Source organism: Cnephaeus nilssonii, assembly GCF_951640355.1.
Source record: "Cnephaeus nilssonii genome assembly, chromosome: 2".
NCBI classification, from domain to species: domain Eukaryota; kingdom Metazoa; phylum Chordata; class Mammalia; order Chiroptera; family Vespertilionidae; genus Cnephaeus; species Cnephaeus nilssonii.
Window position 1 is genome coordinate 49,259,945 of NC_137073.1, and position 27,777 is coordinate 49,287,721.

A 27,777-nucleotide genomic window follows, 5' to 3' on the forward strand; every position below is an offset into this window, starting at 1 on the left:
GCTTTGTGAGAAGCCGGTGGAAACCCACGGGAGGCGATCGCGTGGCCCCTGGCACACAGGAAGTGCGCTGCCAGCATTCACGGCGGGCAGCGCTCATCAGAAGGGACATTGGCATTCTTGCGGGGCCACTGGATGGCAGGGGATTGTTGTAGAGAGTTGACGACTTAGAGGGGATGCTGATGATACAGTGAATTATTCGGTGAGTTTGCAGTATAGAAGAGCGTACTATATTAAACATATTGTTTCACATATGCTACGTTAAGTATATTTACACGAGAAAAATGTCTGACACATTTGCTAGTGATGTGATCTCTAGGTGGTGGGGTAAGGATAATGTAAGTTCTTTTATCTGAATTTTCTAATTTTCTAAGTTTATCCATTCCACAAATAGTGTCTGAAGTTCGACCATGTGCCAGGCACAGTTCATCTTGTTCGTTGGCTATTTTCCCAGTTTCTTGACATGCCTGCCTTCTTGGAACTCACAGACTCGTGGGGGAATGAATCAACCAGAAACCTGTATAATATATTGTCAAGTAGTAATAAGTGTTATAAAAAATAAAGAGTAAAAGGATAGAGAAGGGGGGTTGCGGGGGAGGAAAACTTGTTCCAGGTGGTTGGTGGGGATGAGGGGAAGGCAACCTGACCTGAAGGAACGGAGGAGTGAGTATTCATTTGGGAAATTATGATCACTATGTTAAGCTGTTATATATAGTTCTCTATTTGGTTGACACCATGGTGTATTATGCATATCGTGCAATTTGCCCGACTAATCATTTTTTTTATTATGAACAAATCTTTGTGCAGATCCTGGCTTATAGTAAGCTTTACCATTTAGATACATTTTTATGATAACTGATTTTGGGATCACTGTACATGTCCCACTTGGTTCTCGATCCTCTCTTACCTCATGATATGTAAGCTGGGGGTGGGGTTACAGACCGGGTCTGAGGCTACTCCAGTTTCTAGGCTGTTGAGGATTAACGTGTTTGCCTGCTTACCTGCAGGCCCAGCCAGGGTGCAGGCAGGGAGCAGCTGATTCAATTGCACATGTTGAAAGGCAAAGCGTAGATTACTATGATGAATGTGATCCGGGCCTCAGTGTGATGAGTCATTCTTCTGATTGCTTAATCAAGGTTTCTGTAAACAAGGAGAGAGCATAGTAACCCATCACTCTTCCAAGGCCCAATTTTACCTTGACACTTTTCAGCAAGCACAAAGCAGGGCATGGTGGTCATCATAATTAGGATGATAGTGGTCCTGGTGGCCAGCATTCTGCCAGGCAGCCTGGTGGGTAAGTGATTTACCTGCAGTATGTTCACTTAATCTTCACAACTCTGTGTGGTTATTGTTCCCGTATTACAATACGGGAAGTAAACTGAGGCTGGGAAATTTTAACATCCCTGAGGTAAGTAAACTGAGGCTGGGAAATTTTAACATCCCTGAGGTAAGTAAACTGAGGCTGGGAAATTTTAACATCACCGAGGCTAAACTGATACTCGGGACTGGCGTCTGTGTTTCTGTTTTGTGACAGTGATAAAACCTATGTCCTTTACTAAAGGATTTCCCCCCATTGTTCCTCTCCCTGCACTCCCTCTCCCAGGCTCTCCCTTTTCTGGGAAGAAGATGATCCTGCTTGGGATTAGTATTGGCTGGTTTAGGTGGTTTGGAAAGGAGAGAAGGTTCAGATAGTTTCTTCTACTTAAACACACTGTTCTCTGAAGCAGCCAGCAGGGCTCTGATGGGAGAGAGTGCTGAGCAGACTTGAAATGTGTCCCTCCTACCCTTTCCTGGTGCTTCGGACGCCATGTACCAGCAAGTGGTGCCGTGGCCCTTCAGTCAGCCCTGGGTGAGGACGGAGAAGCCCAGCCTGCCTGTGCCCTCACTGAAATGGGAGCTTGTTTATGGCATCAAGCATTTAAAGTGACTTTCTTTAAATGAAATAGTGCATGTTAAAGTATCTTTTAAAAGTTGACAGTGCATTTAACGATTGTATTGAGTGTCTCAATCAGCAACAACTTGGCTATATCCTGTGCTCTAATGAAAAGTCTGAACATGTGTGCCTTGAGTTTTTATATAAAGTTTATATGTATATATTAATACATGTAAATTTATATATGTATGTATATGTGTGTATATATATATATATATATATATATACACACACACACACACTCAAATCTAAATTTTTAGTCATTTTCCCAAAGAAAAAACATTGTCCTCAATTCAATTTAAAAAAAGGGGGGAGGCTAGCTGGTTTGGCTGAGTGGATAAAAAAGGGGGGAGGAATGGGGGTCTTTTCAAAACTGTTGCTGTAAAATACTATGGCCTTTCCTAATCTGCGGAGTTTATTGACTATTTCACCATTAAAGGTACTTTGTTTCTCTAGAATGAGGAATTCAGTACGTGCTGAATTGGATCAATATAAAAATTTATGAACAATGCCGGCCTTGTCAGGAACTCTTTACTCCTGTTCATGTAATTCTCTGTGGGAGTTTCTGCCTCAGGGATCACATCAGTAGTTAGTGCACGCTGAAATATTCATGTCCTCTGATTAGCAGGATTTAATTGTTACATCTTCATCTCCTTCATGATATGTCATTAGGATGCAACCCACCTTGAAATGTAAGTGGAGGCTGCCGGTTTATTGCCGTGTCTTTATTTTGCCTGTGTTCCTTTACAAATAACCTTGTATACACATGTAATTCTGGTTTCCCTTAGAAATAACACCATCAAAAGTATGAAGTTACTTGTTAGTGGAAAATACCAAGTTATTTATTCCTACTAGCAACTATTGTATTATAATATTTGTGTAGTAAAATTTTAAATATATATAATATTCTCCTGTTTAGATTTTTTTTTATTTGTTTAAGATCTATTAACTAAAGTGAGCTTTCCTCCCATGTAGTTTAATTAGCAAAATTAAGAGCTTTTTCACCTCCACTGCGACATTTTCCTCTTTAACTTTCCCTCATAGGTTATGTAAGTAGCTAGAGATTAATTTTTCTTTGATTCCTTCCTGGACCTGATAGCAGCTGAATGGTCTTCTATTTCTCAAAATATTGGAAGTTTTAAATATACCATTTTCCCCCATTCTAATTTTGCATTTCTGCTTTTCTCTCTTGTAAAAGGAACCTCTGAGACCTTACCTTCTCAACGGTTTCACAGGTATCTGCAAGGATCTGGGAAGTGCTATGATATTCTGTTGCAAAGCATGAGGCATAGTGGTTATGAACCGGCTCAGGGGTTAGACATACCCGGGCTTTCGTTCTAGGTCTGCCACTTACTAGTTGGACAATTTACTGAACTTCTAAGCTTCAATTCCTACCTCTTTGAATTGGGGTTGAATGGTAACCAGTTCATAAGGCTATGTGAATAATAATTGAGAAAGTGTTACATGCTTTGTATAGCAGCTAGCACAGTAAGCACTCACGTGCTAGCTATTATTATTTCCAGTAAAATTATGTGATTTATTTTAATTTTATTTTTTAATATATACATATTTTTTATTGATTTCAGAAAGGAAGGGAGAGGGGAAGAGAGAGAGAGAAGCATCAGTGATGAGAGAGAATCATGGATCAGCTGCCTCCTGCATGCTCCCTACTGGGGATTGAGCCTGTAACCCAGGCATGTGCCCTGACTGGGAATTGAACCATGACCTCCTAGTTCATAGGTTGACTCACAACCATTGAGCCAGACTTATTTTTAGAGGAGCAGATGGGGTGGGATTGAGGGTTATCTGCAAATCCCACAACAGCCAGTCTTGGTGCCTCCCATCCTTGAGAGTCACCACCTTCCTTGGGAGTCATCTCCCAGCCATCTATTTGAGGTAAGGAAAGAGTTGCTTCAGGCGGGTCCTAGGGCTGGTGGTGTGGCTGCTTTGTGATCACGTTGGCACCATCACCCATATCAGGCGCCCTTGGATGGGGTCCATTTTTCTTATAGGGACCCCACCCATATTGAAGGAACCCTAGAATGCTGTTCAACAACTGAACTTAATGGAGGTTTACAAAGTAAATCAGGGAGAGCTGAGCTCTCAGTGAAATTACTGGCAAAGGAAAAGACAAAAGCTGCTGCTTTCTGAGCTGGTCTAGGGCTGCAAAAAGTGATTTGCGTGCAGTGAACAATCTTGTAGATGATATTTAATGAGTTTCAGGTTTCAAGGTTATGAACAGCCTTTCTTGAAATACTACCCAGCAGGTGCCCCCAGCAGGACTTCTGGCAGCAAATAGGAATGTCCAGTCCTGGAAGCCACTGGACAGGCCTGGTTGTGTCCATCTGGCAGGGACCGCTCCCCTTTTGCCAGGGATTTTGTTCTTATGTGTCTGAATGAGAGCCGCTGGGCTGGAGGGAGTCTTGGAGAGGAAGCTGAATGAGGCTGTTTTCTCGTGTGCAGATGCCTGTGGCTACTTCCAAGGACAGGGCTGGATGTATACAGTTATTCACTCCCTGGAGCTCCCGGGTGCCATATGGGAGAGTGGGAGCCTCTGGACGAGGCAGAGGAAATCGGAATTTGATGAGCTTTGTTTCTCTGGGTCTGTTTCATGTCTTTATAGCGAGGGAAGTGGACTAGACGTTCTCAGATTTCTTCTGCGGTGATAACATTGTGTAAGATTGTCGTGTGCTTTCAGTTCCAGGGGAAAGAACTTTGATCAGTTCTACACAGTGAAGCTTCCTCGTGTGGTGAGCTTCCGCAGACCCTTTCTGGGGCCAGTGGGCAAAGAAAGTATGCAAAGCCCCAAGTACAGAACTCAGGGTGGGGCCATTTGGTACGGACCCTTCTTAAAAGGATGAAAAAGCACAGGAAATTGAAGAGAACTTCCCAAATACACACTGAGCTGAGCTGACGGCCAACCCCCAGCTTCATCACTGCTACGAGAGGCTCTCCCTGCTCCCTCCCCCTGTGCCCTGCTTTTCCCCACCCCTGCCAGTGCCCACAGCCGACCTCCCACCCCACATCCTCCATCCTTCCCACATACACGCCCTCACGCACATACCCCACAAGCATGGGAGAGCTGTGGCATGTTGAGTTGGAAGTGCTAGTGAGCACACAGCAGAGATTAGAGCACGGAGTATGTGTGTATTAATATTTTTTCTACTGTTTATTAGTTTTCTGCTCTCCGGCTGATTTCCTATTCATCCTCTGGGCCTTGGTTTCCTCATTTGTCAGGAGGTAATAATACCTATCTCACAGCTTTGTGGTGAGGATTAAATGAGACACTGCATGAAATGTGCTTAGCCCAAGCGCCTGGTACCCATTAAACATAAAGCCAATGGTCACTATTAATGTTATGATTTTTATTATTACTATGGAGTTGACTAGAATTCTCAAAATATTCCGAGAGGCTGGCATGGGGTTTTGACACTGCCTTTCTTCTGCCGGGCTCTTCAGCTGATCGAATTCGGTAAAGAGTAGGAAGCACTTAGTGTAAGAACAAGAGTATGTGTTTGGTAAAGTTTAGTTGCATTTGTTTCTTCCCCTTTAACAAAGAGAACAGTTCACGTGGTGAAAGAAGTTGGCACTACCCATTGTCACCGCTCAAGCATAAGCAAAATTGTGTCTCCCCTGTACCTGGAGGGCAAGTGGCTCTCATTCAGGACAGAGTGGCAATGGCTTGGTTGGGAGGAAACAGAGGTTCCCTGACAGAGAATGGCATGACTCACTGGAGTGCCGTTCAAGTAGCCAGGTCAGGTAAAGGAGAAAGAAAGAGAACAAGCACCACTTGCCCTGGGTGAGCTTGCCTGCCAACAAAGCGGGAAGGCTGGCTCAGCCATCACACCCTGCTGCCCTGTGGAGACTCGGGATGAACTCGTTCCTCTGTCTCAGGTGTGGCTGTGGAAGCCATTGGTCCCACTGAAGGCTGTGCTGTTAAAGAGCAGATCAAAGCCTCAGAAAGATGAGCAAACTGGTGGACTTTGAGTTTGACAGCCTAGATTCAGGTCCTGGGTCCCGTTCACCAGCTGTGATCCTGGGGGAAAGGACTTGTGCCTCAGCGAACTGGGATTCATAGCTTCCCTGCAGACCACAGAGCTGTGGGGTTAAAGGTGAAGATCCAGTGGGGTGATGCACGGGAGAGTGCCAAGTAAACAGGACTGCCAGCACGTGTTTGCTGTTCTTATTGCTAGCAGAGTAAGGTGGAGGAGCACATTATCACCAACAATACACAGTGACGCTCTTGGGGGCTCACCAGAGTCCCTGAGCTGCTGGCTTAAAAGGGCAGCTTGAAAAGTGTGAAGCCCTTTGTCTCATGGCTAATGTGTAACAGGAAAGACATCTGTGCCCGTGGCCCAGGAGGAGCCGACGGGAGAGGCCATCAAAAAGGCACTGCTAGCTTCTCACCTGGGCCCACGCAGCTGGACACTATCTGTCAGGGGCTAAATGAGCTCGTCCTAATAGCCAGTTGAACAATGAAATATTAGACAAGTAATGTTTCATCCAAAAATAACGACCATTTTGACAGTTATCTCGCAGCCCAATTTCCAGGTTGTTTGGAACCTGGAAATGTGAAGCAGGGCTGAAAACAGCCTAGGCCCTAGGGAATCAGTGCTTCTGTCTCTAGACATGAGGTGTGCACGGGTTTATACCCTTCATGCACTAGCTCCAAATTTGTATAGAAAATGTCACGGTCCCATCCCAACCTTGCTTAGACCTCGGATTAAAATTTCACAGAGAATGAAGAGCCTTGCCCGTCATCTCCTTAAGATAAGCCTTAGGGCTTCAGTAGAAACCAGCACAGCAGCTCCCGCCTCTCGGGCCCGTGTGATACCCGCCAGGAAGGAAGGGGCTCTAAGACAGGACTGTGTTACTTATTCATCTAAATGTTCCTCTCACTCCTTGGGTGGGGCTTAGTCTGAGAAGGCTGTTGACTTAAAACATGGCTGGAAAAGAGGAACACTCACCTGGTTCCAGACACCATGCTGGTCACTCTGTGGATGCTGTCGTATTTGACTTTATGGCAGCCCTGTAACAAAGCAATTAAATAAACTGTCCAAAGACAATCCACCAATAAGTGGCATAAATGAGATTTGAACCCAGGCTTATCTGATTCTTTATAAATGAGGATTAAATCAATTTCATTTTCCAGAGTACCTCAACATAATATTGGTCTATACAACAGAGGTCTGTTTCTCCTGTCCTGCTACAGATGGCTGGAGTTAGGCAGTCCAAAGGCGATAGGGTGGCTCTACAAAACGGTTAGGGAATCAGGCACCTTTCGGCTCCCTGGAAGATGACCTCATCTTTATGAAGCAAGATGGCTGCTCAGTCCATCACATTAATATACCAAGCAAGGAGGAGAAAAAGGGCAGGCCCTCCTTGAAAAAGATTTTCCCAGAACTCCCACATAATGTTCTGCTTACATCTTATTGGCCAGAGCTTTGTCACATGTCTACATCTAGCTCCAACTGCGAGGGAGGCTGAAAACTGGGACATTGTAGCTGAACTGCCATATAACCAGCTAAAAATCAAGGTCTTGTTCCTGAGCTTGAAGAGAGAAATGTGTTGGGAAGGAGACGAGCACTGACTCCAAATGTGATATATTTTTCTTCCTCTTGGGTTAGTGAAACAACTTCCTGTAATGGTACTTCATAGTTCATATGTCTGAAGCTCTAACTCAAGTTGGAGGCCATTTCAGAAACCAGAGTATAGGTAACTAGATCTCCCCCCCAAATGATATACTATATGTAATTTTCTTACTATAGATATTGTCAATTTTGGTAAATTTATCTTTCCTGAGATTTAGACCCACTTTCACTCCTTTTAAAAATTACCCAGAAAGAACTTTATACTTATTTTTTAATGCCTATCTTGACATTACACAGGTCCCCATCATACTACTTGTAGCACCGCCCACACTCTGTAGCTTATGAATTTGCAGAGATACCACCAGCTCTGGCAGAATGAGCAGATGAGACCCAGAAAGAAGGGAGGGCTAGTCAGCTTTTGATTACCGAGTTATTGGCAAGGTGGGACCAGGAGAGCTGCTGACCTGAGATTCACAGGGAGTGGGGAGCAACCTTGTGGTGGGAACTTAACTTACCTGTGTCCACTCGCCAGGTGGTAAAGGAGGGGCCTGTCAGCTCGATTCCAGGCAACAGGTCTTGTGACTTCTGAGCCAACTTTTTCCCCACTCTCTCCCATCCTCTGTAGTTATGGCTTCTGCTGGGTAATTGTCAGTAACATTAGGGACATGTGTGTATTCTACCTCATTTTTAAAGTTTTACCTTCTATCAGAAAAAGCTGGTGGATGGGAAGGAAGATGCAGCAAGGAAGGAAAATAACCCTTTTCAATTTTTCCGCTGCAGCTTGTATGTGCAGAAAACACAATCACAACCCTTTTGTTTAATACAAAAGCCTCTTTCTCTTTTGAAAATAATTAAGTATCCAAAAATAGTTTGAAACTACCCAGAGGCCACCACTAAACTTTAGAGTGTTATCTTTCTGGTTTATTTTTTTTATTGCATTTTCATTTTTTTTTAATAATTAGAGGGAAATATTTAAAGTAAAAATTTTATTCTCATAGAAAAACTCTGAAAATTACTGTCACATTATCATATAGTGAGGAAAGGGCACGGTGGCCTTGGCTCTGATGTTAAGTTATCCCTGGGACCCTGAGTAAGCTGTTATCTCTGGGTTTCAGATACTCACCTGCAGGTGTGGAAGTGGGAGATGTCAAGTACAAGGGCCTTTTCCTCACTAGCCGCTGTGTTATGGCATAGGAGACCGTCTACAAAACTTAATGCGGGATCGCGGAGCTGGCGTCAAATCCAGATGTTTCTTAATTTGGGGTCCATGAGTATTTCCAGAGTGTGTTATCGCCATAATGAGGTGGAACACATGCATGAACCCCCAATTTATACTCTTGTAGAAGAAAGGTCCGTCACATTTATGAGATTCTTAAGGAATCTGTGACCTGAGGAAGGTTAAGAACCACTGGTCTACTCTCCCTTTATGGACAGGCCCCTTCCATCAGGGAAGGGAAGGGACTTGCCCCAAATGCTCATCCTATGGATCTTCCTGCCAATCTGGAGAGCAGTGCTCTCCTCCATGGCAGCAGCCCATCCTGGGTGCCCTCTGCTGTGCACTGTGATGGAAATAACTCCTCTAGTGTCTCCCCATCTGGCCCAGTTCACGAAGGCATGTACAGCCTCCTCTGGCATCTTTTCCCCCTAATCTTCCCCCAGCCCCTTCAGGCAACCCTTCCCCCCAGAAGTCGGAGGGGAGATGTTGTAAGGGAGGAAACAGGCTGACACAGTCCGGGTCCTCGTTCCCACTCCTTTATTTCTGAAAGAACATCTCAGCTCTCCGTGTAGTTTATCCTTCTCGCCAGAAGTGACGTGGAGAATCTTCTCCCAAGACCTGGCATAATAGTCCAACAGGAAAATCCTCAGATTGACATTTCACAGGCGGAGGGTCACCCCAGTTGCAAAGGGAGCGGATTGTGTTCCACTCCACCATACGGGAAGCAAAACAGCCTCCAAAAGATTGTACAATGGGAACACTGTGGTATTTGTGCTGAGAATTCATCAGACAGAACCTTGTATGTGAAACCCTAAGTGACCTTTTCGGAGCGGCCCTAGCCCTCCATGAGAAGGCAAATACCGCCAGATTGCCTGACATTTCCTTTTTTAATTTCAAGTATTCCTGATTTCACGTTGGCTATTGATCTATTGGTTTGCAGCCCCGATGCAATTAAGTGAAGTCACTTTCATTGCTGTTATAATCTAACATAAATTACTGTTTTGAAGTTCCAGTGTCTGCCCTGTATCTTCTCCCTCTCTCATAACACCATCCCTTCCCCAAAGCCTGCCAGCCAACAGCATGCAGTGTAGATGGTGCCGGTTGCAGAAAAGGGCATTTTACTAAACCTGAAATTAAAATCTTCAGAGTTGAACTATGTACTGTTGTACTGCGTCCATTTTTAAAGATCACATTTATTTGTTCACTCCTTACTTTAAGTCCCTCTTGGCAGAAGCTACAAAAAAATACACAAAAAAAATTCTAAAAAGGGAGGATTTGTTGATTCTAGTCCGTCACCCAAATGTAATATGGAACTCATCTAGGGAATGGGCTGAGCTCCACCTGGAATTGATGATGAAGACAGAGGAGAAGTGGTGACTCAGCAAAGGTTGAAAGGTGGCATTGCTCCGGGATTAGTGTTTTGAATGGATCTTAGGGCCAGTCCCGTCCATTGGCCCCGGAAGCCCCAGCAGGCAGGTGCGTGGCAGGTGCGCGTGCAGCTGGAGCTCCGTGTTCAGAACTTGAAAGTTGAGCACTTGAGATCCTGGCAGTGCACGGTGCCGCTTGTTCCACTGGTGAAGAATATTCTTTCTGGCTCCGGTTAACCTGAGAGAATTGGTTAACCTGAGAGAATTGGCCAGGGAAAGATATCTGGATGAATTCTTGGTTGGCCTGTTCACAGCATAATTTATCAGAGTCTGGTTGCTGCTCCTCTGAGAGGACCTGCCAGTGCAAAAGCATCTGGTCAGTCTAGTCCGGCTGGGGGACACTGAGGAAGAATGAGCTGGCAAAAATCTAACAGGCCAACTGTAGGAGGAGACCATCTGAAGAAATGAGCTCTCCCATTTTTTTCTTAAAACTCACCCCCAGGGGAGGGAGGGGTGGGTGGAGGTGGAAGAGGGCATAGAGGGGATAAATGGTGATGGAAATAAATTAAATTAAATTAAAAAGTTTAAAAACTCAGCCCTTTGGTCTATCTGTTGTTCACACAGCAATGTGGGTGATTGAGTTGCAACAAACATTTGAATTGCCCTACTCAACATTCATATTTTTTCCAAAGGTAGAAGCTAATTCTGTTCCGCCTTATCCTTATGTTGAAAATCAGGCAGCCCCACACCAGCTCTTAATATCATCCTTGCAGAGGAACTCAGGGAAAGCCCCTAGAATGAGAAGCTTTGCTCTCCATCCTGATTTGACCTTCCAAAATTAGGTCTCACTGCTCACGTACAACAGTTTTCTCCTGTTACATTTAGGGTGCTCATACAACCCAGCTTCCTATAAGACATCTGATTTATGTCTGTTGTCCCCTGAGATTAATAGCACCCAAAGCATCCCGTTTGAGATGAAACATTTTTTACTAGTATATGATCACTCTAATTACAGGGAAGGAAAGGAAGGAAATGAGTTTCTGCTGAAGGGCCTAACCTGTGCTTCCTTCTTTCTGTCGCCGCAGCTCCACTTGGCAGCCCTGGCATCACTCAAGGGAGACATAGTGGAGCTTAATAAACGTCTGCAGCAAACAGAGCGGGAACGGGACCTTCTGGAAAAGAAATTGGCCAAGGCACAGGTAAGAGACTGGAAAGACTTTTAACTTTTTTTATTGTGAGATAAAATGTAGATATAGACATTCCCACAAAACAAATTATAGCTTAACTAGAGGCCCAGTGCACAAAATTCATGCACTCAGGGAGGTCCCTCAGCCCAGCCTGTGCCCTCCCACAGTCTGGGAGCCCTCAGGGGATGTCCGGCTGCTGGCTTAGTGCTGCTGTGGAGGCGGGAGAGGCTCCCGCCACCACCACTGCGCTCGCCAGCTGTGAGCCCGGCTTCTGGCTGAGTGGCGCTCCCCCTGTGGGCAGCTCCTGCGTTGAGCGTTTGTCCCCTCGTAGTCATTGCGCATCATAGTGACTGGTCGTTCCACCATTCGGTCAATTTGCATATTGGCCTTTTATTATATAGGATGAGCAAACATCCTCATAACCACTGTCCAGGCCAAGAAATAGTACTTGCCAGTCATCCAATTCCACTTTCCCTCCCACCAAGGTGACTCCTACCATGACTTTTTATAATCATACTAGAGGCCTGATGCATGAAAATTCATGCAAGAGTAGGCCTTCCTTCCCCCAGCTGCCAGCACCAGCTTCCCTCCAGCACCTGGGACCCAGGTTTCCCTCCTCCAGCCACCTGCAGGCACCCGGGATCCAGGCTGGCTTCCCTTGGGCCACCCGCAGGCACCCGGGACCCGGGCTGGCTTCCCTCAGGCCACCCGCAGGCACCCGGGACCCGGGCTGGCTTCCCTCCGGCCCCAGCTTCATCAGGAAGGACGTCTGGAATGACATCTGGAAGACGTCTGATCTAATTAGCATATTACCCTTTTATTATTATAGATTTTCTGCTTCTTTACAGTTTTCCACTAAAGTCTATAGACAGTAGAGTTTAGTCTTGTCCATTTAAAAACTGTTTCCATTGAATCTCTTCATCTTCAGGTTTTTCCTCTATTCTTTGTTTGCCTTATAATTAATCTGTTAAAACCCAACCACTTGACCTATAGTTCCCCACAATCTGGATGCTGATGATTGCACACTCAGTGCAGTTCCACACGTGCCTCTGTCCCCTGTATTTCCTGCAAATTAGCAGCTGGATGCAGAGGCTCAGTCAGATCATGTCCAGACCCTTGGCATGACTTTAGAGGGTACTTGTTTTTTCACTGGGCAGCATATAATGTCTGGTTGTCTTGCTTTCAGCAATGTTAGCAGCTATTCACACTCAGTGCCTAAGTTCATTGATTCATGAGGACTTATAAATCATTATATTTTAGTTCTGACCATTTCTTTTCTAGTTATTCTTTCTTAGTTATTAACTGCTTTCAAGAGACAATGTCCATCATGCATGATTTATTGAAACAATGATATAGTTCATAGAGAAAAAGCAGAATTAATGCTTCATTCTTCTAATTTATTTAACATTTTTCAAGATAATGAATTGATTACCTATGATTTACTGAAAGTACCTAATTATTTTTTCAAATATTGTTATGAATTTATAGATTTAAACATGTTTGGGTTTCAATTCATTATAATTATTTTCCTTGCAGAAACTCAGATTATAGTAAGAACCTCTTCAAGTTGGTTTCAGAGTCTTTTGACATGAGCCTAATAGTTGTTCCAGGTTCACCTAGTAGATTTTTTGCCCCAAACTTGGAATAAACTATTCTCCAAGTAGCCCTCATTTCACTCAAGGAAAATGGTATTTCGAGACCACAGTCTGGGTGCTAAGGGTGCTTATTGCTTCTAGGTTGGTCCTTGTTTTTACAGACAGCCAGGAAATTATTTATTTAGTTATCTATCTATATATGTATATATAAATTTTAAGATAAAATACCATAAGAGTTATGCTAATTGCTCCTATTCAAATTGGGAAAAATTGAATTGCCCTATTCAACTTCCATATTTTCCAAAGGTAAAAGTTCATTTGGTTCTGCCTTACCCTTACTTCTTACATTGAGAATCAGGCAGCCCCACACCAGCCCTTCACCATTGACCTTGCTGAGTTACTCAGAGAAGACTACAGAGTACTTTTATTCAGCTTCTTCTGTATTTTATCTTTATTTCTTTCTTTTCATACTGAGAATCCTGGTTCTTAAAGTTACAGAGGATGACTGAATTAGAATATTTCATAATTACTTATTTGTTTTATTCCATATTATATACAAACAGGCTCAGGATCATATTAGCATGCCCATAAAAAATATATAATTACTGAGAAGAATTTTTTAAAATGTTGTCATTATGCTCTCCTCATTTCCCCAGTTTTTTGCCATTGTACTACATCCACACTCCTGACTATTGCAGCCTGTCCTCCCTCCCTTTCAGTCCTCAACAAGTAACTATATGTTTCATGTTGACCAGGTCGATGTCACTCCTCTGCATTTAGATTCCTCAGGGAGGACTCATTAAAATAATCTTCTCCAAGACCTTGCTTGTTAATAACAGTGTGTCGGTGCCCTTCATACTTGAAAGGCATTTTTGCTGAATAGAAGGCCCTTGGCTCATCTTTTCTTTACTTGAATATGTTTTTTTAATTCTCTTTTGGCAGACAGTGTTGCTCTCAAAGTCTAATAATAATACACTTTCTTTTCCCTCACAACACACTTACTTATTCTAGATGTCCATAGCATTTTATTTCATTTCTTTTTATTTAAGTCCAGTAATTTTACTAGAGCAATTCTTTTTTTTTTAATATGTATTTTATTGATTTTTTACAGAGAGGAAGGGAGAGGGATAGAGAGTTAGAAACATCGATGAGAAACATTGATCAGCTGCCTCCTGCACACCCCCTACTGGGTATGTGCCCCGCAACCCAGGTACATGCCCTTGACCAGAATCGAACCTGGGACCCTTGAGTCCGCAGGCCGACGCTCTATCCACTGAGCCAAACCTGTCAGGGCTACTAGAGCAATTCTTAATCTTAATCATTCTGGTTAGATATTCTCAGGTTTGCTGTATATTATTTTGATTATATTTTAAAATAAATGTTTTTAAAATCTGGTAAGGTTTTTAAAATTTTTTTAAATGTTTAATATTAGTTCAGTTCCCTTACTTTGATTTTTTATTCTTCAAGGTTGCTTATTATTTGTATGTGAGGTTTTCTTTGCCTGTGTTCAGTATCTGTCACTATTTCAAATCCTTTATATCTTTCTCTCTTTTACTTTGTTCTTCCTATTTTCCACCTTCTGTTTCTCTTGGGGTATTATATGTTGTTTATTCCCACTTGTGTGCCTCCTAGTTTAGTCTTTATTTCTGAAATGCATTTTTTCTTATTTCTGTTTTTTCTGTGTTCTATTACCTTCTGAGTTTTTCTGATTTTGAATTATGTTCTTTTGTGTCTTGTGTAATTTTATTTCCTGAAAGTCTCTTAACTTATTTTGAAATAGTAAGCTATTATATAGGGCTTTTTCTCCCTCTCATCTATTTTGTGGCATGCTTTCATGGTTTATAGGGATGTTATTCTGCTCTTTTTTTCTCTCTCTCCTTCTTTCTTATAACCTTTGTGTGGAATTTGACCTCAGTACTTTTGTGTTTCATTTTTATGTGAAAAAATAGCTTCCTTGAACTTTTAGGAGGCAGGACTTATGATGGCTTTTTTTTTAAGTTCATAGAGCTAAGTCTTCTGTTGTCATGTAGTCCACAATGTGGCAGCCTGCTTTCTGATACTTCCTGTCTCTGTTCCCCTCACCTACTTCTACCTGGATCTGTTCTTTCCTTTGTCTCCATTCCCCCCATTCTGTTCGATTTTGACCCACTCCCTGCAGTTTTTCCTCCTGGAGAGGAAGCCTGGGATCAGTCTTGAAAGTTTGCAGAGATCAGCTGCTTTAGCCCTTTCCGATCAACTGCTTTAGCCCCTGCAGATCTTGCTGTGGGTCCCTTACTCACTCACTCTAGGCTCAGGCAAAAGCCCCTCCTGGGTTTAGCCGCTGTTCTTCAATTGGCCCTCTCAGTTTCCTGTGTATGCTGATTTGGTTATTTTTGGGCTTTTCCAGTTCTCAGACCTACCATACTAGTGCTTCCCTCTGCTTCTGCCCACACAGACACCACTCAGGTCTTGTGGATGGTGGTGGTTCGTCTCCACCTGCTTGTGTTCTGTTGCTAAGGGGGTACCTTGTTTCTAAGTGGTTGATTGTGCTGTGTAGGTGCTCTTTCGGTTTTGATGCGGGAATTTGGAGAGACTGAAAAACCAGGCTGCCACAGTCATCAGTCTAGAATGACCTGTGGAAAGTTTTGAAACCTTGTGTCTCATAATCAGAGGCTGTTGGAGTCGGATGGAAAGACCCTTTGTACTTAAGATCATCTTTGTTCACATTTGACAGGCTACTCAGAGAATTCACTTGCTTACCCAAGGCCAATGACTAGCTTAGACCAGAGCCAGGCAGGGCCACCAGCATCCTTTTCTCACATGGGATGTTGTACAGACAGAAATTTTCAGTTTTCACTTAGATAGAAACTTTACTTCACATATTTTCCTTTTGATTATAAAAGTAATAAAAATGTGATAGAAAATCAACTGGAGAGATAGCTCTCCAGTGGTGGGCTCTGGTGAGTTAAAACTTCTTTAATACTTTTATTTCATAAGGGGTTTCCTGAGAAAGGGGTTTTTTGAGAAAGGGGAAAACATACAATGGTGTTAAGTGACTGTGTTTTCTACTTTACAACCCTGCAAAGTCAGCTGTTGTTAATAGTTCTTACCAATGAGATTTATTTTTAAAAAGGAAAATAAATTATGAATGCTTTTAATTGGAAACTGTCATGTACCACCGTCTTGGATTTTAAAAGGTGACCAGGAAGGTACGTCTGAAAATATAAGCCTAAAAAGACAGAGCAGCTTGTGTGGAGGATGGTAAGAAGGCAATGGACAACTTTTCCTGGGCTGTGTCAGGGACTGATTCATCTCCCTCTGACTTACCTGTGGTCAAGACATTCTCGTGGAATAGTTTTTGATGGTTGGTTTTACTCCTAATGTTAATAGTCACATCATAGTGCCACCTATTAACTTTCGCTTGTTTGCATTCTTACACTAAATATACTTAAAAATTACTCTCTGTTCCTTTCACTGGAGATGTGTTCCCAGTTCAGATACTAGGGCCCAGGAAAGAGAACATGCAAAAAAAATAAGCCAGACTTGCCAGTCTCATACCTTTTATAAAGGTGAGATTTGTGCAAGAAAAAATAAGAACAACGAAATGACTGTGCCATGCTTTCTGTGCTATGTGCCTTGCTAAATGATTTATGTTAGAATGAGGCTTTACCAGGTTTTGGAAGTACAGGTTCATTGTAAATTTATGCTCCGAGGCTTTAGTAAGTTTTACCAGCTCTCTAAATATTACAGAGCTACGATTAAACTGAAAATGTAAAATTTAAATCTTGGGTGTGTTCTTTTGAAATAATCCAAATGAGCTTCAGCGTCTGTTGAGTAATTATTAATGGTGACACTGGAACTGGCTGAAGAAAAGAAGGTTTAATCCATGGTCATGGGATCAACCAGTCAGAGTTTTGAGAGTAGTGATGAAAAAGGAAGAGAGCTGAGTAAAGGAGCGCAGAACCAATATGATGAGGAAGACAAAGCACTTCTGTGTTAGTTTTCCACTGCTGTGTCATAAATTGTCACTTACTGGCCTAAAACAAAACACATTTGTTATCTCACAGTTTCTATGCTTTGGGAGCCCGGGCATGGCTTTGCTGGGTCCTCTGCAAGTTTCACTCAAGGTGTTGGGTAGAGCTGAATGCTCATCTGGAGGGTCGACTGGGGAGGAGTCCACCTCCAAGCTCATTCATTTCATTGGCAGAATTTGTTTCTTTGTGATTGTGTGATTTGCGGTAGCTTGCTTCCTCAAAGTCAGCAATGCAGAGAAATATTCTAGAATAAGTCTGCTCACAAGACAGAGTCTTATATAATGTAATGTAATTATTGGAGTGACATCCCATCACCTTTGAACATTTTATTAGTTAGCAACAAGTCACAGGCCCTGCCCAGATTCAATGACAGGGTATCACCCAAACGTTGAATACAAGGAGACACAGACTCATAGGAGCATCTTAGAGTCTATTCATCACAGCTTTCTGGGGGATTTGATTCATCACATCACTATTAGCTTGTATCAATAGTGACAATTATCACATTTCTTTATCTCTATTTATGCCAGACATTCCACATGTTTTATCTGAGTTCTCATAATGACCTCTGGCATAAATACTATTAAACATTCCCATTTTGCAAATGAGGAAATTGAGGTGTAGGGAATTTTAATATCTTGCCCAAAATTATGTATCCAGAAAGTACCAGGAGTCAGGACTTGAATCCAGGTTTCATGGGAACCCATAGCTGCATTAACCCTTTATTGTCTCTTAAACTGCTCAAGTTGCCCTTAGCATCTAGAGGGGATCTGGAAGGGAGTGGAGAATGGGGCACAGGATAATTTGGTTTAAACATCCTTACCCTCCCAAATAAGACAGGTATACAAACATGTGCATGCATTTTGGCCAACATACGACAGTCCCATGGGGAGCAGCCTTGTGGGAAACTGGCAAAGATCATTCTGTATATAGCACTGATTCAGTGGTGCTTTCAGCATATTTGATATTTATTTAGTACTGACCATTCCTTTAATTTATTGTATTTTTTACCTACTACAGAGGAGATATTTCAGACAAGCTCCTTTGAATTTGTTAGTAGTAATAACGAATACTTTCTCTTTCTAAACGCTCTGTCTTTGGAAAGCAAGTCTTCTGAGTTTTCTATTTCTTGACTTTTAGGAAAAATATATAAACTGTTTCTGTTAAATGTAATGGAGAGAGTGTTTTCTCTTTTTTTTGTATGAGACATTTATATGCATCCTCTTTGTCAGGATCCCCACCCCACCCCAACCCCCATTCCACTCCTCTTTGTTTATGCTCTTCCTTGGTTAACTGCTCCAGCTGGTTTGCTCATTGATGGTGTTTCAGTTCGAGCTGGGCCTCTGTTTAGTTGGCTTGGATCCTTCCACCTTCCCTCAGGAGAACCTGGGCAAGGACTAAAAATGGGGGTGAGCTGTTAGTTGTGATCAATCCGATGTGACCCTGAGAAAGGGTCTTCGCATATTTTAAAAGGAAGTGGGACTGACCCCCTCCACAGCGTGGTGGAGAGGGTTAACAAACTAATGATGGCATTGCATTTTTCAAGAACCGAGCTCATAATGCTCTCAGGTTTGACAGCTGAGACTAATGTGATGATTAAAGATTTGTGGCCTCTGTGGAATAAGATAAAACCCAGTGAAGAACATTAACAAAACCATAAAGCTCCTTGGCATCACCACAATGTACAGGGTTTTTCCAACGAGGGCTCAGCTCTCAGGCCAGCTCGTCTCAAGGCTGACTCACGGCTCTCTCCCTGGTTGCACCCAGAGAAGTGATGAGCCTAAAGGGTTTTATTCTTGGTGGTTGTATAATTGCTTGTTTGTTGCTTGTTTTTATGAAACATTTTGCATTTAGGCAGTTTTATCAATTTGTGTGGCTAAACACTGTATTTTTATAGATTTTTATTTGCTTCATCATCGTGTTGGGAGAGCTGAAACCTAGAGAAAGGGCTTAGGGCATATGTATTGACTCCCAGTGACATTCAGTAAAACAAAATTTCACCATATCCAGTCTTAGCCTTTTTGTTCTTTGCCTTTCAAATTGAAAGTCTGTAGTTGCAGGAGAAATCCACAATCCTGACAATACTGACCTCCAGAAACTCAATGACATGCACGACGCTGCAGCCACGGGCTCTCTGGCTTTGCTGTGCTATAGGATCAGTCAACAATGAAATACGGTCTGGGAGGAGGGAGAACCCTGGATGCCATTACCAATAATAACCAAAAATAAAGCAGTAGTGTGTCATTTGAAATCATTTCTTAATTTTGTTCAGCTGAAATTGTATGGGATATTTCCATATGGTTAGAAGAAAATAATCCCTCCCTTGTAAAATTTGCTAGAAGAAGCTGCCATTACTCCTTGTCAGGAAAGTTGTCACTTAATAATTGATTCAGGTGGGCAGCTGAGGCTAGCTGGGTGGAAACTGGAGGGACTTGGAGTTCCCCATTTTATTACCTCCTGCCTTGTCTACTTTGCTGTTTGGGTGCTCCCAGGGATTTGAGGAGAGAACTGCTGGTTGTAAGCATAATATCCACTATTTCCTGAGTTTCACCTGCAGTGATTCAGAGCAGGAAACAAGCTGGGATCACTCTGCTGTCACTTGAGATCTTCAGGCAGATTGTAAAGAGGAGGCAGGTTAGGGAGCTGGGAGGGAGTAAGGAGGAAAAGATTGTGGCTACAAAGCTTGAAGCTGCAACTGCTTGATGCCATAAACAGGAAGGAGAGGGGTTTTCACAGGGTTTCTGCTTGTTACCTGGATTATCTATATATATAAAAGGCTAATATGCTGAGTGTCCTTCCCTCCATCCAGGTAATGACGTCATGTAGCAACACCCGGCTTCCTCTCCCTAGCAATGACTAGCCTCCTTGGAGTTTCTTCAGCCCAGGAACACTTTACACTGTAACCAGATGTCTGTGAAGTGTTTTCCCGTGCCTCATCTCATTTAATCCTCACAGAAGTCCTGGAATAGGTAGATAGGAGACTCGGTGGAATCCTATTTTCTTTTCATTAGCCAGAAAACGGAGATTTAGAAAGTTTAGAAACTTGACCCAACTAAAAAGAAGTAAGAAGTGGTGGACCTTGAAAATGACTTCAGGTTTTCTCACTGCATAGAATATAGTCAAACACTGCTGCAGTTAAATATTTTACCCTTTGTTTTCCCTGCGTGATCTACAATAATAATCTGCTTCGTGTTGATTTACTGCTGTGTTGCTGACAATTACCTGAAAGAGAAGTTGGGGTGCTTCATTGGGCTGGAAAAAGTTTAGCTAAATCAGAAAGCCGGTCTAATTAAGCAAGTTTGTTCTATATCTATAAAAGGCTAAGTTGACTCGTGCATGGGCAAAACATATAAAGCTCTTGCTGGCACCAATCGCACACGTGTTTCCGTCATTGTCAATCGTGAATTTGGTTGACACTTCTATTAGAGAGAAATGGTGAGTAGCGATATTAAAATATTTATTCTAATTAATTTCCTTTCAATGTGCATGAATTCATACACCAGGCCACTAGTTACAAATAAATTGGCCACTTGACAGTCTGTTTTCTTCTATAAAATGGTTGCATCATCAGAATATGCAGTACTAACAAACAACCCCAAATTTTTAGTGGTTTAAAATACTAAAGGTGTGTTTCTTCTTGCTGGGAGCTCCTTAGGTCTAGAGGGAGACTGTGCTATATTGCCCTGGCCCAGCCTCCCACGGTGATGGGCCTCTACCATCTGGAACGTTGCCAGGCAGCCATGGCCTGGGGAAGGGAATGGGGCAAATCCCACACCAGCTCTTAAAGGCTATGAATAAAAAATGATGTATATTCACTAACACCTCATTGGTTAAAACAAGTCACATGGCCATATCAAGCTTCAAGGGAAGTATAATCTGACTATGTGCATGGGTGGAGGTGAACCCATCTTGGTGAAGGCCCTGCTGGCTATTACAGGGTTGCTGATACTTACACAATGTGCACCCCACATAAGAAAATGCTGGATAGAAATGAACACCATGTGAAAAAGGATTGTGTTAGTAGATTATGAAAGAATTGATGTTTTTTATTTTTATTTTATTTATTATTGACAATACTACAGATGTCTCTCACTTTCTCCCTTTTTGCCCCCCTCTACCCAGCCCCTGCCCAACCCCAGGCCTTCCCCATGCTGTTGTCTCTGTCCATGGGTTATGTATATGTGTTCTTTGGTTAATCTCTCCCTGTCCCCCCATCCCCCACGGAGATCTCTTATTCTGTTTCATGCAAGGAATGGATGTCTTATTATCATTTTTTTAAAATGTCTATAACATACTTAAATTTCAACTTAAAAACCATGCAAATGTTAAGTGGTAATCATAGAAGTCATACCCCTTTTTCCTCTATAGCTGTATTCATTGTATTATCTTCTTGAATGAGGCTTTACTGGGATACCTGCCATAGGTGACCTTATGTGGAGGTGTGGGATCGAGCTTGACCTAGCCTCTGTCCTTGTCCAACCGAATACCCGCAATCCCAGGTTAAAATGTTCTCACAGGTCTTGGAAACTCGGGGTGGTGAGAGGCCCCGATTAGTAACAGGACTGGAGTGTGATGACAGAATCAGGTCTCACTTTACTAGGCCCATCCTGCCCGTGTGGGAGGTTGCCAGGGCAGGAAGGCACCCAGCGTGCACAGAGCGGCTTTGTCTGTCCCAGGTACCGCCCACTCATCTTCTCCTGCACTGAAGTGCCACATTCCTGGGGTTGGCTCTTGTGCAGTTTAAGGGGAGGCCTGACAAGGGTGTTTTGTTGGCTTCTTTTGGCTCCTGCAGGTGATGACTTGTTTCTTCCTGCACCGCTGCCCTGTGGGAGGGGCTCTACTTCCCCGGCTCCCCGGCCTGGAAAGCCCAGGGGATTCTCACTAATGTTGAGATCAGCATCTCAAGTACCTTTGGCCGAGTACAGTGAGTGTGCACAGAATGGGGAGGTTTTTAATGAGGTACTTCTCGGGGATGTTGATTTATACAGGTGAAACCTTAAATAAAGTCTTCTCAATCATTCATCCACATAGAGGCTAGGCGTTTTGATAATGATTTCCCAGTATTCTCTTTTCTTGGGGAAAGGAATCCTCAGGTACCATTCCACCATCTCTTCTACTCCCACCCTCACTTCTGTCCATGGTTTTATTGTCCAGTAGAGAAGGTGTGACCACAGTTCCCTTCAAAGTAGGTATCATAGTGACTTCCCCCCTCCCCCGCCCCAACCAGGGCACCTAGCACAGTATCTTAGATATCATGGGAAATCAAAACATACCTATTAGTTTTAGAGGATGCATAGAATTACAGAGGCTTTCTACCACTTTAAACGCATAATTTTGGTAAAATATAGAAATGTAAAGGAGATATCTTTGCCATCAGCTAAGAAATGTCCCCCAATATAGTCTTATTGATACTCCCGAATGAACCCCTTAGTTCCAAGTATACATTATAAGTCTTTTTTATCCTTTTAGCTGTAGGCACTTTTCCATCTGACTGAATCATCAGGCTTCCTGTTGTCTCTTGTTCATAATCGCACCCTCCTGGCCAGCTTTGCAGATAGAGCCAGGGGTGATGATGGCACAATGCCAGCTATATGTTCTTGTTGCCTGGTCATCACCCATCTGATCTCTCTGCAACCTGAGCAGCCCCATGGGATCTTACCTTTTGGGTAGCTCCTAATAGTCAACAGGGATGCTCAGAGTTGTCTTGGTGGTTACCAATTGGTCATATGCTTTTTTCTTATATAAACACTTGCACCTCTTCATTTTTTAAGTGAATTTTGTAATTTCTTGTCTGCCTTAATGGCCTGTTGACCTATAAAGCTGTAAAGAAGGAAGAATAAGGGGGAATTAAGGGAGAATGGGAGCTCCCTGCGTTTGTAAGGGGAAGCAGTTCACAGTAGTTTGTAGCCCTTGAGAATTGAATATAGAAACCAAAGAGGAAGAACCAGTGAGGTGGGGGGGGGGGGGGCCCAGCCATGGTATAGATGAGATCCAGGCTAGACCAGGCTTATCCTGTAATTATTTTAGGATTTGGAATCAGTGACCTTCATATGAGGTTGAGCTGCATATGCACATGTACATACTACACACACACACTTTAAAAATAGGAGTGAAGACCAATAGCCAAAGCCCATAGATATTCTGCTTGGATGGAGAGGAACAGTATTCTGCTATTTGTATATTCCAGAGAAATATGCTCTTTTAAAGTGTGGTGGGTCATGGATGAAAAAGGCCTAACTTTGTAGGAAGAGTATGTGTGGCCTGGCCCAGATTCATCCTTCTTAGGAAAGCTTCACTCGGTGCTTCCACTTAGTTCCGATGTGTTTGACTTTGAATGGAGGTTACTGGATGTTTCAGGTTGTCTCTAAGCACAAAAGTCATATCACAATTTCTCGGAGAGTAACTGTCTCACAAAAACCTTCATCAACCTTGTTGCATCTGATCTTGTTTCTGGAGCTCTGAGCAGCCCTCAGGATGTTTCCACATTAGTACTGATCAAGCCATTGTTCAGGGTCCTCTTCAGAGGTGTGGTCCTTGCCACGCTTTATACCAATGTATACATCAGACTCCGGTGCTGAGCACCTGTGTTTCAGTATTGGGATGGGCCTAGTGCAGTGTCCTCCTTGTCTTTGAAGGCTTTTTACCCCTGCCCAGGAGCTTCTGCATCACACCATGGGGAGCCCAGCAGATTTAGGGAAGAGAGAGGACACTGGAGGTAGTGGATGAGAAGTCTTACCCTTGCCTGTCTGCCACCAGCCCCACAAGTGCAAAGTGGGAAAGTACCCATGGCTCTTAGCTCTGGGAAAACCTTGCTGAAAATGAAATAATAATTCTTCTGCTGGACAGGAAATTAATCAGGGCTGAACATAGTAGACAGGAACATAAGCTAGACTCCTTGTTCCATCACTGATGAGTGTTTTATTATTATGTAAATGAGATTAAATGCACAGTGACTGGTGTGGGGTTCTGAATAGGGAGAGAAATGAAAGAGGTGAGCAGATTCCTTAGGATTTAAACTCTGGCAACAAAAAATGGTTTTTTTATAGCATCTGCTGCCTCTTAGTTTATCAAATGCTGAGCAAGGGAAGCTCCTCAGCCTCTTTTGTCATTGTTTCTGCAAAGCATCCTTCATGACAGTGTGACACATGGTGGTTTATTCATTCCATGACACTTCCCGATCATCCTGGGTGACCCAGGCCGTGTGCCTGGTGCAGGGCTATTTCACAAACACATCTAGTCCCTGCCTTCCAGGAGTTTCCACTCTGGCCTGCAGAGAACCAGCCAAATAAGAAATGATTTCATACCACTCGGGATTCTTTGGTTGAAAAGTAACTGAAACAGAACCCAACAGACTTCAGCGAAAAAGGAAGGAATGGGTAAATGGGAAACTGAACAGCCATAAAGGAGCTTGGGAAGGAAGCTCTAGGGATATATGGACCAGGAGCTAAGGGACAGTCTCGTCAGGGCCCTCAGTCAGGTGAATCGACTTCATGCACGCTAGGTCCATTCACTTAAGATTCAAATTCCCAAAGAAGGCATCCGAAGGGCCCAGCTTGGGCCCCTTCCCCGCTTCCTGGCTAAGGAAAAGAGGAGGCTTGGTTAGTCCCACGAAGGTTATGCGTGGTGGCAAGGGGATCTTTCCCCAAAGAGAGAATGGGTGGTAGGCCAGGACTCGGATGTTTACATTGTAAAATTGCACTTCGGTGTGTCTCTCTGGATTGCTGGTCAGTGAGCAGGCATATGTTTTATCTTGGGCATGCTCATTGTTGAAGTTGTGATGAACTGAGGCTATAAAACTTAGAATCACTAGCCTATAGGTATGTCAACTCATTGCCCTTTCTCTCTTGTTCTCTTGATTCCAGTGTGAGCAGTCCCACCTCATGAGAGAGCATGAGGATGTCCAGGAGCGGACGACGCTTCGATACGAGGAGCGCATCACGGAGCTCCACAGCATCATTGCGGAGCTCAACAAGAAGATAGACCGTTTGCAGGGCACCACCATCAGGTAGCAGCCTCCGGTCGTGATTTCTCTCTGACCCTCTGGGCTGTACCCTGGGTCTTGGAGTTGAAGTCACCCCTGTGAATTACAACGATGTCTTATTTGTAATTAAGACTTTTACAGTTGATACAGTAGTTTCTCTTTGCTTTGTTAGCCACGCACTTTCCCCTTATTATTCTGTTCTGCTTAAGGGTGGCAGTCAGAATCCTCTGTTTATTGATAAGGGTGTGGAATCAGGAGTTGAGTGAGATGCTTATCACAAGTTCTAAATGGAACCCCTCTTCCTGAGAGACCAGTATCCCTAGCACACCTTTTATTCACCAAGTCTGCTCTCCATCTGTAAACTGTGGGCCTCCATGGGGATTTTGAGAGATTTCAGAATGAGGCTTATAATGTAGGCTTCTAGATAATCTAATATTTTGAGCTTACCCCCAGTTGATTTACCAACACTGGCTTAGCCTCTTGTAGACTCCTAAGGAGGGGACAGGATTTGATCCATCACTAGTGAAAAAGTGGGGGCTTGATATGAAGGGACTGTTTCTTCCTTGCTTGTCGATCAGTTGGCCCCTGAGTCTCCTGCACACAGCCCGTGTTGTCTGCCCTGCTGTTCAAGGGAGAGGTTTGCTTTAAGGGATGTACTGAGCCGAAGATGAGAACTGTTATCTTCCTGCCTGTGCCCAGGAAACAGCCCTGAGGAAAGCAAATGGTTGGCCCGTCTCTTTATGGAGAAAGAGAGCTTTGTTTGCTGAATGTTTGCACAAGCGACATTTACAAGAGTTTTAGAGGCAGCTACTTTAAACTCTCCCTCTCAAAGTCCTGCGTTAGAAGAAACTTGGGATTCATTTTGTTCCAAGTCTTGGGAGTCGGAGTAATGGCAGGGCTACTTGATGAGGGCCCTGATGGGCCTGTGTTTCCTGGGTAAAACCGTGGAAAACTTGACACTGAACTGGAGCCACACAATAAATTTCATCTTCTAATTTAGAACTCCAGACTTTTAAATTGTATCCTGGCCTTCGGAGTGATTGCAGGTTAGCAATGCCCGAGCAGAGAGGAATTTTCAGCCCAGAGAAACGATTATAGCCGATTTAAAGGAGGCTGACAGAGTAAATTGGCAGATGTGTAATTCTCATTAAAACATGTTGCACTTTCAACACTTGACGATGAAGGCAAATGGGCCCAGCGAGTTGTGAAAAAAATGCATCACGCATCACCTGGAAAACGCAATTTCAGATGTTCAAATTGAATATAGTGGCCAAACTGTTCCATGTAAAAATACAGTGAGCTTCTAGACCATAAACATTTATGAGTGCCTCTTATTTAAAGGAAAATTGCATCTGTGCAGATGTCACATTAAATTCTGCCAGTTTTCATTATGTAAATGAGCTGACCCCTACTTGCGGGGCCTCCCTGAAGGGCTGGAAGACATGCGGACATGGGGGCCAGTAAGACAAGGCTCTTCTTGTCCTCTGAACTCCAGTGGCTAAGGCATCGCCCCAGCCCCCAGCACACCAGGAAACGGGTTTGCCCTCAGGTCCTGAGATTCTATGATAGGTTCAGTACAGTAGCAGCCAGCCACTTGGACAAACGCTAACTTCCCTAGCATAGCCAGGGCCTGGAGATGTGATTATCATTACAGTCACGTACAGTGCTGGTCCCTTACAGACTTGCCTTCACTTCAGTCTGGGTCTGACTTAGGAATTTATTGGAAAAGCTGAAAATTATTAATAAGGGAATGGTTTATGTAAACTATGATATATCCACACTTAAGCAGTCAGAGGAGGGACCTACAAAGGTATATTGTTAGTCAGCTCAGGCTGCTGGAACAAAATACTACAGATTGGATGGCCTAACCAACTGTGGAACTTACTTCCCACCGTTCTGGAGCTTGGGAAGGACAAGATTAAGGTGCCAGCCACTTCAGTCCCCAGGGAGGGCTCTCTTCCTCATTTGGAAAGGTGGCCTTCTCACGGTGTCCTCACCTGGCAGGGAGGGGCTGAAGCAAGCCCTCTGGTATCTCTCCTATAAGGTCACTAACCCCATTCTGAGGCCTCCACCCTCAGGGCCTCATCAAACCTAATTATCTTCCAGAAATCCCACCTCCAAATACCATTACATTGAAGGTTAGGCTGCAACATATGAATGGCAGGGGGCGGGGGAGGGCACAACTCAGTCCATAGCGGAAGGTCAGGTGACGAGTGCATTATGACCTGAATTCCTACCATAATAGAGCTACTCTACCATACTGCACCATTTGGGAGATAGACATTTTTCAGTGCCCTAGAGATATAGTAAATGCTCCCAATGAGCAACAGTATATGGTGCTGCTTTTTTTTTTTTTTTTTTTTTTTTGGTGTGGGGATGGGTGTTTGCAAAAGGTGGAATGGCTCCTCTCATTTATATACTCAGAAACCCACTTTTAAAAGTTGTAGAAGTCTTAGTTCCCAAGGAAACTATGCCTCCATCCAAAACTGCCACCAGGCCCTTGGCAATGAAGAGAGTTACTGTACTGGATGGGGTGATTGGTCCTAACTATCAAAAGGAAATTGGATTGTTGCTGTATCCTGGGGCAGGGAGGACTGTGTTTGGAACCCAAGGGATTCTCTAGGTTACCTCCTAGAAATTGCCCAGTGGTAAAGGCTAGTATATGAGAACAACCTGGAAGAAGGAAGTTATAAATACCAACTTAGCCTCATGACCAGTTACAAATAACTTGGTGAAACTTACAGTTTAATAGTTAGGTTACATGATATCTAGGTGGATTTGACATTGAACTAGAAGAGGAGTGATCACTTAACAATGGATGCAATACCTGATGGGACTTTGGGTCTCCCATTTTGAATGAGGGTTGGTTACAGAAGTTTGGTGTCCATTGATATTGC

At 43.4% G+C, this 27,777-nt stretch overlaps 1 protein-coding gene across 3 annotated transcripts in view; it reads left to right on the forward strand.

Moving 5' to 3' along the window:
• Nucleotides 1-27,777, forward strand: part of MCC (MCC regulator of WNT signaling pathway) — a 378,683-nt gene that overhangs the window by 258,316 nt on the left and 92,590 nt on the right. For all 3 annotated transcript variants that reach the window (XM_079784445.1, XM_079784447.1, XM_079784446.1), the window contains 2 exons: nt 11,190-11,303; nt 24,762-24,904. In XM_079784445.1, coding sequence (XP_079640571.1) covers nt 11,190-11,303; nt 24,762-24,904 — 257 coding nt within the window. The remainder of the gene's footprint in view (nt 1-11,189; nt 11,304-24,761; nt 24,905-27,777) is intronic.